This window comes from Malania oleifera, chromosome 9 (assembly GCF_029873635.1).
Source record: "Malania oleifera isolate guangnan ecotype guangnan chromosome 9, ASM2987363v1, whole genome shotgun sequence".
Taxonomy (NCBI): Eukaryota; Viridiplantae; Streptophyta; class Magnoliopsida; order Santalales; family Ximeniaceae; genus Malania; species Malania oleifera.
The window spans coordinates 30340770-30352879 of NC_080425.1; the positions used below are offsets into that span (position 1 = coordinate 30340770).

Below are 12110 nucleotides of genomic sequence, written 5' to 3' on the forward strand. Positions count from 1 at the left end.
CTGGGATACCATTTAATGCTGTACGTTTGAGCAGCTTTGCAGTGGCACTTGAATCGATTGGACAATATGGTCCTGGAATAAAGCCACTTAGCTATCATGAAGTGAGAGTTCCTTACCTAAAGGAGGAAGTCAGTCGAATGAAAGAGTTGTTGAAGGTCCATAAGGAGGAATGGACAAAATATGGCTGCTCAATTATGTCTGATGGTTGGAGAGATTCAGTTGCTAATAAAGACATAATCAACTTTTTAGTGAACTCTCCAAGGGGATCAGTATTCATCAAGTCTATTGATGCTTCTAATATTGTCAAGAATGCAGATAGAATGTATAGATTACTTGATGAGATGGTCGAAGAAATTGGAGAATCAAATGTGATTCAAGTGGTAACTGACAATGCGTCAAACTATGTTGCAGCAGGTAAGAACTTATTTTTAGAACTACTTTCTATAGTGTATATATTGTTTATTTTAATATTTTAATGGCTTCATTCCTTGATTTTTCAACAGGGAGATTGTTGGAAGCAAAGAGGCCACATTTATATTGGACACCGTGTGCTGCTCATTGCATTGATTTAATTTTGGAGGATATTGGGAAGATGTCTTCGATTCATGCAACTTTGAAAAGGGCAATTTTTTTGAATGGCTATATCTATAATCGTGTTGGCGTTGTCAACTTGATGAGACAATTCACTGGAGGAAAGGAGTTGCTAAGACCTGCAGTTACAAGATTTGCAACTGCCTTCATCACTCTTCGTTCAATCCATCTTCAAAAGAATAACTTGAGGAAGATGTTTACTTCTGAAGATTGGAATACTACTAAATGGGCAAAGGAGGCGGCTGGCAAAAGAGCAGCTGCTATTGTTTTGATGCCTACTTTTTGGAGTACCATCGTTTATGCTCTTAAGTTAACAGGTCCACTTGTTCGTGTACTCCGTTTGGTTGATGGGGAAAAGAAGCCTGCAATGGGATATATTTATGAAGCAATGGATAGGGCTAAGGAAGCCATAGCTAAGGCTTTTGGTGAGAGAGAGGATAAATTCAAGGAGGCATTTGAAATTATTGATACGAGGTGGGGATGCCAACTCCATCAACCGTTGCATGCAGCTGCACACTACTTGAATCCAGAATTTTTCTATTCAAACCCCAACATTTTGCAAGATGAAGAAATTATGTCGGGTTTGTACAAATGTGTTGGAAGGTTACTGCCAACTATTGAAATGCAAGATAAAGTTTCAAATGAGTTGGAAAAATACAATGCCGCTAGTGGCGTCTTTGGAATTAGTTTGGCAGTGAGACAAAGGAAGACAAAAGCACCAGGTAAAGTGGCATTTGTACTACCTCTTCATTTTTGAAAATTATTTTTGCTATTTACCTAGTAGGTATTCATTTAAAATTTATTTTATAACAGCGCAATGGTGGATGGCATATGGATCAACAACTCCAAACTTGCAAAAGTTTGCTATGAAAATTCTTAGCCTCACGTGTAGTGCTACTGGCTGCGAAAGAAATTGGAGCATATTCCAACATGTAAGTCATTAGTATATCATGGATTAATTATTAAAGAACAAGAACTACCAATCTACTGCTTTTTAGAATCATTATTAACCATATTACTGTAAACTTTTTGCAGCTTCATAGCAAAAGGAGAAATAGGCTATCCCAGCAACGCTTGAATGATTTGGTATTTGTGAAATATAATCGAACTCTGAGGCGTCGATACGACAAACGTGACACCATTGATCCCATCCTCCTGAAGGACATTGATGATAGTAATGAGTGGTTGATTGGTAGGATGGATGGTGATTCTGATGAGGATGATGAACTTGTGTTTGAAGATGATAATTTGACTTGGGATTCTGTTGCTAGAGCCGCTGGACTAAATAACCCCCCGCATCACACTAGATCAAGAATAAGTACAAATATGCCATCATCGTCTAAAGGAAGAGGAAGAGCTTCATCTAGTAGTGCAACCACTGCTAGGGGTCGGACCACAATGTTGGAACTTGTAGATGAGGATGAAATCCAAGTGGATAATGCAGAGGAGACGGAAGAGGAAAAAGATGTTGGAGAAAACAGTTCTAATGATGAAGAGGAAGATGATGATATCTTCACCGACCTAGTTGATGATGAGTGATGAGTGATGATTGAGGAGGATTTTTAGATTTTATATTTTGAAATCTTTTATTGTACTCTTTTCTTTTGATGTTGAACTATGTTGAATTGTTGAGGCTTTTGGGTTTTGTCTTGGCAATTTTATTAAATTTCCAATTTTTTTATTGAATGTTTTGACATTTTAAATTCTAATATGACTAGATATTCACATGTTCATATATAAATTACCCCAAATAGATATTTTACACCATTTTAATAATTGTGCGCCTCACCTTCGTGAGGCGCGCGCCTTCGCCTCGCGCCTCGCGCCTCGGCTTCAAAGACCCTTTGCGCCTCGGCTCGCCTCGCGCCTCTGACTACTATGCTCACAACAAAATAAGAGGGTGAGTTTACAAATGATTTTGTAAACGCAATCAGAGATAAGCTTACAGATGTGATTGCAAACACACTTGCAGATGCACTGGCGAACACTGCAACACGCTACTACAACTCACTAATCCGTTTGATTTATTTCCTCTTAAATATAAACTGTGATTGCTCCTTGACAACGATATTAAGCGTTCATATTTTGAATGAAGAAGACAAGAAGGATTTGACAAATTGGAGGTTCCATATTCATAGATGATTAAATCCATGAAAGCAAGTTTTTCATAAACATGGAACCTTCTAACCATTGGACATTTATTGCAAGTTCAAAGTTGCGAATCGAAGAAGGCTCTGCATCATCTATAAATTGAGCACAACCTGCTTGAAGAAAATCAATCGAAATACACATCTTGAAGGAGCTTTGACTACCATCCTAGTTGAGCTAACTGTCATTGTATTTCTCAAAATGTTCTTCATTGATACATCTTCCTAATAGGTTGGGACTTCATTAAGTCTTTCTAAGCTCACGAATTCTGAATTTCACTCTATGTGAGCTAGCAAAGACCTTGGAGGTTTTATTGTTCTTGTTATTTCTTGTTATAGGGTGCAATCCTGATAGGGTTCTATTGTCCCCATGGGGGCTGTTTTGTCCTTAAAAGGTGAGGGTTGTGTTGTCTCTGTTAGAGCTGTGTTGTCCCTGGTACTAAGGCATGAGTTGTTGGTTGTGTTGCCCAACAACATTAGGACGCGCATCCTGGTTGATAGATGTTAGGTGTTCTACTTTTTTTTTTTGTTTTTTTTCCAGTAGAAAAAGAAATTCATCAAATAAAGAAAGAATGTGCAATCAGGGGAGAAGACATCTCCTCAACAAAATCTGAGAATCCCCAGAAAAATAAGAAGGAAAACACAAAAACAGCAAACTCAAATCAGCAAGCCCTTAGAAGGGACTTCCAATCCCACTGAACATCTATGAAAAACATCCCCTTAAAATTTCCATTGCCCACACACCACAAAGAAGCCATAAAAAGCACTTTCTCCCACACCAACCAATATGGAATCTTCTTCCCTAAAAAAATGCATAGATTACGTAAATAAAGCACAATTCCATAAAGCAATACCTTCCTTCCTCCTTCCAAACCCCACAAAAGATATTTCCAAGAACTCCTCCACTGTTCTCAGACAAACCCAGCTTTCTCCAAAATAATTAAATAACTTATTCCAAACCTTCCATGCAAAACCACAATGCAAGAAAAGATAAGAAAAAGATTCTGAACAATCAAAACAAAACATACATACATCAGGGGATAAAGCATTTAATGGTCTCCTCATCTGCAGCAAGTCATTAGTATTTATTCTATTAAGCACAACCAACCAAAGAAACGCTTTGATTTTATGGGGGATTTTGACCTTCCAAAATGCTTTGTAGAGTGGAAAGGAATGATTAGTACTGACAAAGAAATCAAAGAGAGATTTGAAAAAACACCCGAGGAATCCAACCAAGATCAACTATCATCCTCGAACTGCATCCTACAATTGTTCAGATAACCAACAAACAAGATAACTCAATGGTTTCCTTAACATTCAAGGCTCTCCTAAAACAAAAATCCCAAGGTAGAAGACTGCTCGAATCTACAATAAAAGAAGCAATGAGATCATTTTGCCCAGAGCTCAAATGAACTAACTGAGGAAAAGAGGTGGCCAAGAAAACATTCCCCAATCATATGTCTTTCCAAAAATGTATGTTGCAACCCTTACCCATCTCAAATTTGGTGTGGGGAATAAAGAGAGGACAAATCTAGGAAATAGCTTTTCACAAGTTTTCCGAAGAATATCTAGAGCCTAAATTAGTATATCCCACCCATTCCCATCAAGTCCAATTTTACTTCTGATAACTTCATGCCACCAAGAGGAAACCTCTAACAGGCACCACCAAAGCCAATAGGCCAACAGAGTTATGTTCTTGGACACCAAATTTCAAAGACCCAAACCATCCTCTTTCTTAGTCTTACATACCACTTCCCAATTCACTAAGTGATCCTTAAAACCACCTACCCTTGACCACAAAAAATCTCTCATAATTCTTTCAATTTACTAGAAACTCCCTTGGGTTATAAAAATAGACAGAAAATACAACGAAATACTAGAAACACATGCCTGAGTTAGAGTAATCCTCCCTCCTTGAGAAAAAAGGAGCTCCCTTCCACCTGTCTAACTACTTGGACACTCTCTCCACCATCGGATCCAAAAATTAGTTACTCTAGGATTGCCATCCAAAGGAACCCCTAAATAGAACATGCCATGCCAACTCTGCGCACCCAACTTCCAAGGCTAATTCCCTAACACTCTCTATAGACATGTTAATGGTCACAATTCCACTCTTTCCCAAATTAATCTTCAACTCTAATACCTTTTCAAAAATTCAAAAAAAAACCCACTATATTTAGAACAGAAGACTCATGGTCCTCAGGAAATAAATAGTACAAGCCGCAAACTGAAGGTGAGAAACCATAATCTCCTTCCTGCCCACTTTAAGACCTTTCACTAAACCTCTATCCACCACCCTATTAACCAACCTACTCAAAACATCTACCATCAACACAAACAAAAATGGAGAAAGGGGATCCCTTTGACTAATCTCCCTCATGTCCCTAAACCAAGATTTAGGCTCACCATTCACTATCACCGCAAAATTCACATTAGGCATATACCCTCACATCTATTAACGCCATCTTTCTCCAAACCGTTTCCGCATTAAAATCGTATCTAAAAAATTCCAACTCATTCTATCATAAGCTTTTTCAAAATCCAATTTAAAAACAAGCTCCTTCTTCTTCCTTCTCTTGATATCCTCAATGGTTTCATTAGCAATCAAAATTGCATCCACAATCTTTCTTCCCCCCACAAATGCACTCTAGGCCTTAGACATAGTCTTATCAAGCACATATAACCTATTAGCTAGCACTTTGGTGATTATTTTATAAACACTAGAAACTGAGCTAATTGGTATATAATCAGAAATCTTGATGGACCTATTTTTCTTAGGCACCAAAGCAATATAAGTAAATTAGTACTCTTGCTAAGAACACCCCATTCCAATAAAATTCATTAAAAACCTTCATATGGTCGTTCTTCACCACTAGCCCACAATCTTTATAAAAAGCTAAATTAAAGTCATTCGGCCTAGGAGCTTTATCCCTCTTCTTCAAAAGTCTCACTAACCATGCTATCTTATCATCAGGCAAAGGATCTGACTCTAATCCTTCCACCATCGGTCTACTATCATCCTCCTCAAAATATAGATTATAATAAAAAAATTTGTGATCACCGAAGCAATTCTATTAGAATTCGTGATCATAAACAATCCACCTCTATCTCCCTTTCTCATTTTTCCATTAGTCATCCTATGAAAAAAATTTAAAATTACAATCTCCATCTCTAACCCACTCAAACTTCATCTTTTGCCTCCAACTTCTTATTTCCTTACAGATCAGCTCTACCCACTCATACTTCATATTTTTCCTCTAACTTCTTATTTCCTTAAAGATCAGCTCTTCCAATTCATTTTTTAGAGAAACCTTTTTAGCCTCTTCTTCCCTTAAAAGTGTCACTCCTTCTTCCTTTCTGTCTAACTCTTCCAAATCTCCTATAATAGTTGACTTTTTAACCCTAATATCTCTGAACACATCCCTATTCCATACTTTTAGTTTATCTTTCAACCTCTTCAACTTCTTCATAAATGTAAACCCCCCCCCCCCCCCAAAACCCCTTTCCACGTCCTCACTCCATGAATCCCTAACCAAGGATTGAAAAGAGCCATGGTCTAACCACATATTTTGGAACCTAAATGGGGTGGGGCCCCAAGTAACTTTCCTAGATTCCAATAGTATAGGGAAATGATCAGACATGGATCTAGCTAATACTACTTGAGAAAGATTAGGAAACTTCTTCTCCCACTCATTAGAAAACAAGAACCTATCAATTTTACTAAGTGTACTAGTATTAATCATAGTAGAAATACTCAAACAAGTTAGTTTAAGGAGTGGACATAGGTCAAGTGACTGTACCACAATAAACCTTGTGCGGCACTCTCATCTCCTTCTCTCTTTCATGTTTTGATTATCCTCTCTAATTTCTTTAATTCCTTAATTGGCCAAAATCATACTTGTCATAATCACTTTACTTAAACTCACATCTAATTTATCTTGACTTGCCCTGGATGAGTTCAAGTTAATTGTCATTGTTGCAAATAAACAACAATATTTGAATCAATTTTGAGTTTTGAAAATCACCTGATTCACCCCCCCCCCCCCTCTTGAGTAGGGGTGAGCAAACGGTCGGTTCGACCAAATTCGGGTAATTAACCAAAAAATTCGGTTAAATAATACCATTAACCGAACCGACCGAATTGGAGGAGGAAACCGAACCGAACCCGACCGATTTAACCGAAATTATTTAAAATTGATTATTATAAAAAAAATTAAAAAACCAAATCCAGCTTAATTATATACCTTATTTATTAATTTTATTAATAAAAATGATATTTTACGGGGTGGAAGAAGAAGAAGAAGAGGACGAGGAGGAGGAGGAGAAGGGGAAGAGTTACTGGGGTGATGGGGTCTGGGTTTGCACGGCAAGCTGGTGGCTGAGACGCTGAGGGCCGAGAGGCTGGACTCTGGAGAGCCGAGCTGTCGAAGACTCGAAGAGGCTAGAGGCTAGAGGGGATTTGTCGACTCCGAGAGGCGAGAGGTGGTCCGATGGAAAGCTGCGAGCCTACGGGGCAGATCGGCAGAGCGCAGAGAAAGTGAGAAACCTAGCCCTAACTCTATTCCCCAATCCCCACTGCGAACGAAGACCTTTTTCCCCCCAGGCCCCAAGCCCGACTGCCGTTCGGCGTTCAGTGCGTTCACTGAATCACTGCCCGCCCCTATTATATATTACATTAAAAATGCAAACTATTAGTAATTCGATTAATCAGTTAACCAATATTTTTTTTATCGTTAACCGAACCGAAACTGATTAACCAAAAATTTGTAGAATTCTAACCAAACCGACCGAACCGGGTTTTTTTCCCAAACCGAACCGACCAATTTCGGCCGGTTAATCCGGTTAATTCGGTTTTCACCGAATTATGCTCACCCCTTCTCTTGAGTGCCTAACCAAAATAACATATTCTATCCCCCTAGCAAAAATTCTCGCTCTTTCTCTCTCCCACCTCCCTCTCTCTTTCCTTCTTGTGATCTGATCCTCTCTTTAGCTCATGCATAAGAAGCTAAGGAACCTTATGCCATAGACTATGGTGAATCATTCGATTCAGATTGAAGGAAAATCCTTTGATCTGCGTTTAGAAAATATCAAGGAGATTTCTTCTTTGCTCCTAGTTGAAACTAATGTTGCTCAAAACAAATGGGTTAGGTTGTCTAAGGAGGCAACATTCTAGTTCGTTGATGTGTTGTTGGTCTTTAGCTAGATAGAAAGGGGTCATTAGAGCATTCAATTAGGTGGACCAAGATGGGAAAGTTTTCGGAGTTAGGGTTAGGGTGGAAAGGAAGGAAATTTACAAAATTCATTTCTAGCAGTGCAAAGGCCACGGTGGAGAAATTTTGCAAACAATTTTTGCGAGATTTCTAAGGACTTTTGGAAGGGCTCTGTTGGTCCAATTGCAGATGACCTTCACGTTCTAGGTCGTGGAGTCAAGTGGTGTCGGAAGACAAAAAAAACAAAGGTGTGGATCACAGTAATCAATCTCTTTCTCGAAATCTAGGTATGATGGCTAGGAGAGAAGAAAAACATTGTCTATGTGAAGGAATTGTCGAATAATTGGGTAAAATGGAAGACCTAACTTCAATGGCCCTCTATTTATAATACATGTCAAGTACAATACCAATGACCATAATACCCTTACTAACCCATACTAACATAACTCTAACACATAATAATAATGCTACATGACTAAATAACCATTAACACTTCCCCCCCCCCCCCCTTCTCAAGCTAAAGCGTACATATCATATGCTCCTACTTGTTACAAATGAATTTCATATGCGCACCTCCCAAGGCTTTGGTGAACAAATCAACAAGCTGAAACTCAAACTTCACATGAGTGGTTGTTATCAGCTTTTGTACAAGTTTCTCCTGAATAAAAAGGCAATCAATTTCAATGTGCTTTGTCTGCTCATGGAAGATCAAGTTGGAGGCAAGGCAATATGAACAACAGCTCGATTATCACACATCAACTCCATTGGCTAAGAATGTGGAAAACCTAATTCTTTCAATATGTTCTTCAACCATACAAGTTCACATGTAGTGTGCGTCCTAATTTTACATTCTAACTTCGTACTTGACCTGACCATCACAATTTGTTGCTTACTTTTCCAAGACACCAAATTACTACCGACAAAGATACAGTACCCAGTTGTGGGTCTTCAATCAGAAAACGACCCGGCCCAATCTGCATTTGTATATTCATAAATATAAGTGTGCCCCTGATCCTAATATAAAAGAGCTCTCTCTGGTGCACTTTTAAGATATCTCAAAATGTGAATTACTGCATCCCAGTGACTTGTTCTCAAGTAATCGAGAAACTAACTCACAATATCTAGTGTGAAGGATATATCTGGTCGAATGACTAAGATAATTCAACTGTCCAACAAGTCTCCAATACCTACCTAGGTAAGGCAACGAATCACCCATATATCGCACTAACTTACTATTGGGATCCATGGGTGTATCAACAAGCTTGGATTCTAACAGCCCCATCTCATCTAAAAGATCAAGAACATACTTCTTCTTTGACAAGACAATTCCCTTCCAAGATCTTGATACTTTTATGCCTAAGGAGTACTTTAATGGTGTCCCAAGTATTTGGTCTGAAACTTACTTTATAAGAAAATCTTTAAGCCCTCGATGCCTCAATCATCGTCACTAGTCCACATACACAATAAGCAAAATCCTGCAATATGGAGTATAACGATAAAATACAAATGATCTACTACACACCGTTAGAGGCCAAACTCAAGTACTACCACAATGAATCAGCCAAAATCATGCTTTGGGAGATTGCCTTAATTCATATAATGATTTCTTAACCTGACACACTAAGCCTAGCTCCCCCTAAGCAACAAACCCAGGTGGTTGCTCTATATATACCTCCTTATGAAGATCACCATGTAGGACAGCATTCTTCACATCTAATTGTTGTAGAGACCGATGACAAGTAGAGACTAAAGAGATGAACAAATGTACTGAGGCAAGTTTAGCGACCGGAGAGAATGTGTCTAAATAATCCAAACAGTACACCTGAGTATATCCCTTGGCAACAAGGCAAGCCTTCAAAGGAGCCATAGAACCATCAAGATTGACTTTCACATTGTACACTTAACGATAACGAACTACTGACTTATCAGGATGGAAAGGTTCTGAATCCCAAGTATCATTATCATGCAACACACACATCGTTTCAACCATTGCAATCCACCCAAAATGGGATAGGGCTTCAGAAATTGATTTTGGAAAAGCAGCAGAAGACTGAGTACTAAAAAAAACAATAATACGAGGGTGACGAAATCATAATAAATAAAAATAGAGATTGGATGTTGGGTACAAATGCGTTTACCTTTCCGAATAGCTATAGGAAGATCAACATCATGGGAAATAAAATCATCTGACGAGGGAACTACAGGTGTAGTAGTAGAAGCTAAAGGAGGCTCTCCTCCCTTGAGTTGTCATGTGTATACTTGCAAATTGGGATGACCCTAGCAATGAGAAGGACTCAAACTAGATGAAGACGTAGGAGGATTGGGCACAGATAATAGGTTGGGATCTGGAAGGCAATGCAAAGGAAGGGACTCATCAAGGTCAACATAACTCAAGGAATTAGACTAGTATGGTGTAAACCCAAAAAAGGTGACATCAACAGAAACAAAGAATCGATGTAAAGTATATGTATAACATCTGTATCCCTTTTAAGTATAGGAATAGCCCAGAAAAATACATTTGATAGCACAATGATCCAATTTACTCGTTCCTGGAGTTAACTGATGGACAAAGGACACACATGACATAACCGAATATACGAGAACGAAAGGAGAAATAAGGAGCCTTAGGGAAGATGACTGAATATGGGATTTTACCACAAAGGACAGGGGATGGCATTTTATTAACAAGGGAACAAGCTGTGAGGATAGCATCACGCCAAAAACCTTGGGGCATTCATTTGATATAATAAGGTGCGAGTGACTTCAACAATATGTTTGTTTTTCTGCTCTACAACTCCATTTTGTAATGGAGTGTGGGCACAAGAGGACTACGAGGATCATAGCAGAATTAGTCATATAGGTAGTGAATTGGGTATAGAGGTACTCCTCAGCATTATCACTACAAAGTATCCTGACTAGCGTATCAAATTGAGTCTTTATTTGAGAACAGTAGACATAAAGAATTAAACAACTCATAAAAGTCTTTCATTAAATATAACCAAGTGATCTTGGAGTAGCCATCAACAAATATAACAAATTACCGAAACCCCAAATTCAACGTGACACAGTGTCACGGTCCGCCTTTTTCACACCGTTGTGAAGGGCCGTGCGGCGCTAGCTAAAGCACTCTTGCTTAACTAGCCAGCCTTTTGTTAACCAACATTCATCCACGAAGCACTTTCATTAACATTCAATCAGATAGCAGCGGAAATAATAATCAATTCATGAAAGCCGTGGCAACCAAGCAGTAATTGAAGCAAACGTAATTCATTAACAAATCCTCCGTTGACCTATTGTACTTAGCGAGGGAGGCAAGTAGGCTAAGCACGTTGACAATTGCTAGTGAGTTTTACAATGATTGATGAACACTCACCCTCTCCTAAAGAGCTTTCTAGACCATTCTCACTCTGTCACTAGGAAACATCAAAGTGACCGAGGAGTCATACTGCCTTATTTGGCTTACAATGAAATAAATACTAGAAAATAACCCTACACTAGTATTTACATGATGGGAACCCATCCCAAACACACAAGATAAGCGGTCATAGGCAAGCATAATGCCCTGAACAAGCTTAGCCCGTGACACACAGCTAGGACCCTAAATATTGAAATGAACTAGCATTAAAGGACTAACCATCCATTTGTCGACCCGGGAAGCAAAGGGAACACAATGATGCTTTCTCAATTGACAATAGTCACATTCAATATTAGACAGAAAACTCAATATGGGAACTAGCTATTTCAACTTGTCCAAGGATGGATGACCAAGGCGACAATGGATTTGAAGTGATGTAGCTGCAGCTGTGCAAGCAATGGGAGGAGAAAGTTACTCAAAGTAATAAAGCCCACGAACCTCATGTCCTGTGCCAATTATCTTCCTCATCTTCAAATCCTAAAGAACCACAAAATCAAGAAAGTAAGTGATAGAACAATTTAGTGACCCTTTGTAGGCTTACTAACTTACATGAGATTGAAAGCGGATTTAGCAATATTTAAAACAAAGGAAAGAGAGATTGGATGAGTAGGATTTATTGTTCCTATGCCCTTAATAACAAAAGTGGACCCATCAGCAAGAGTAACTTGAGGTATATTTTTAGGGCACTGGAGAGCATAAAAGAAGTTGATTGCACCTACTATATGGTTAGTGGCAGCAGAATCGATA

General features: G+C 38.7%; 2 protein-coding genes across 2 annotated transcripts in view; one reads left to right on the forward strand and one right to left on the reverse strand.

The window, feature by feature from the left end:
* Positions 1-12110, reverse strand: part of LOC131164878 (uncharacterized) — a 73919-nt gene that overhangs the window by 39096 nt on the left and 22713 nt on the right. The window lies entirely within an intron of this gene.
* Positions 626-2292, forward strand: LOC131164879 (uncharacterized). The gene is made up of 3 exons (XM_058122403.1): positions 626-1313; positions 1405-1523; positions 1627-2292. The coding sequence occupies exons 1-3, from the start codon at positions 674-676 to the stop codon at positions 2128-2130; spliced, it is 1263 nt and encodes a 420-aa protein (XP_057978386.1). The 5' UTR covers positions 626-673; the 3' UTR covers positions 2131-2292.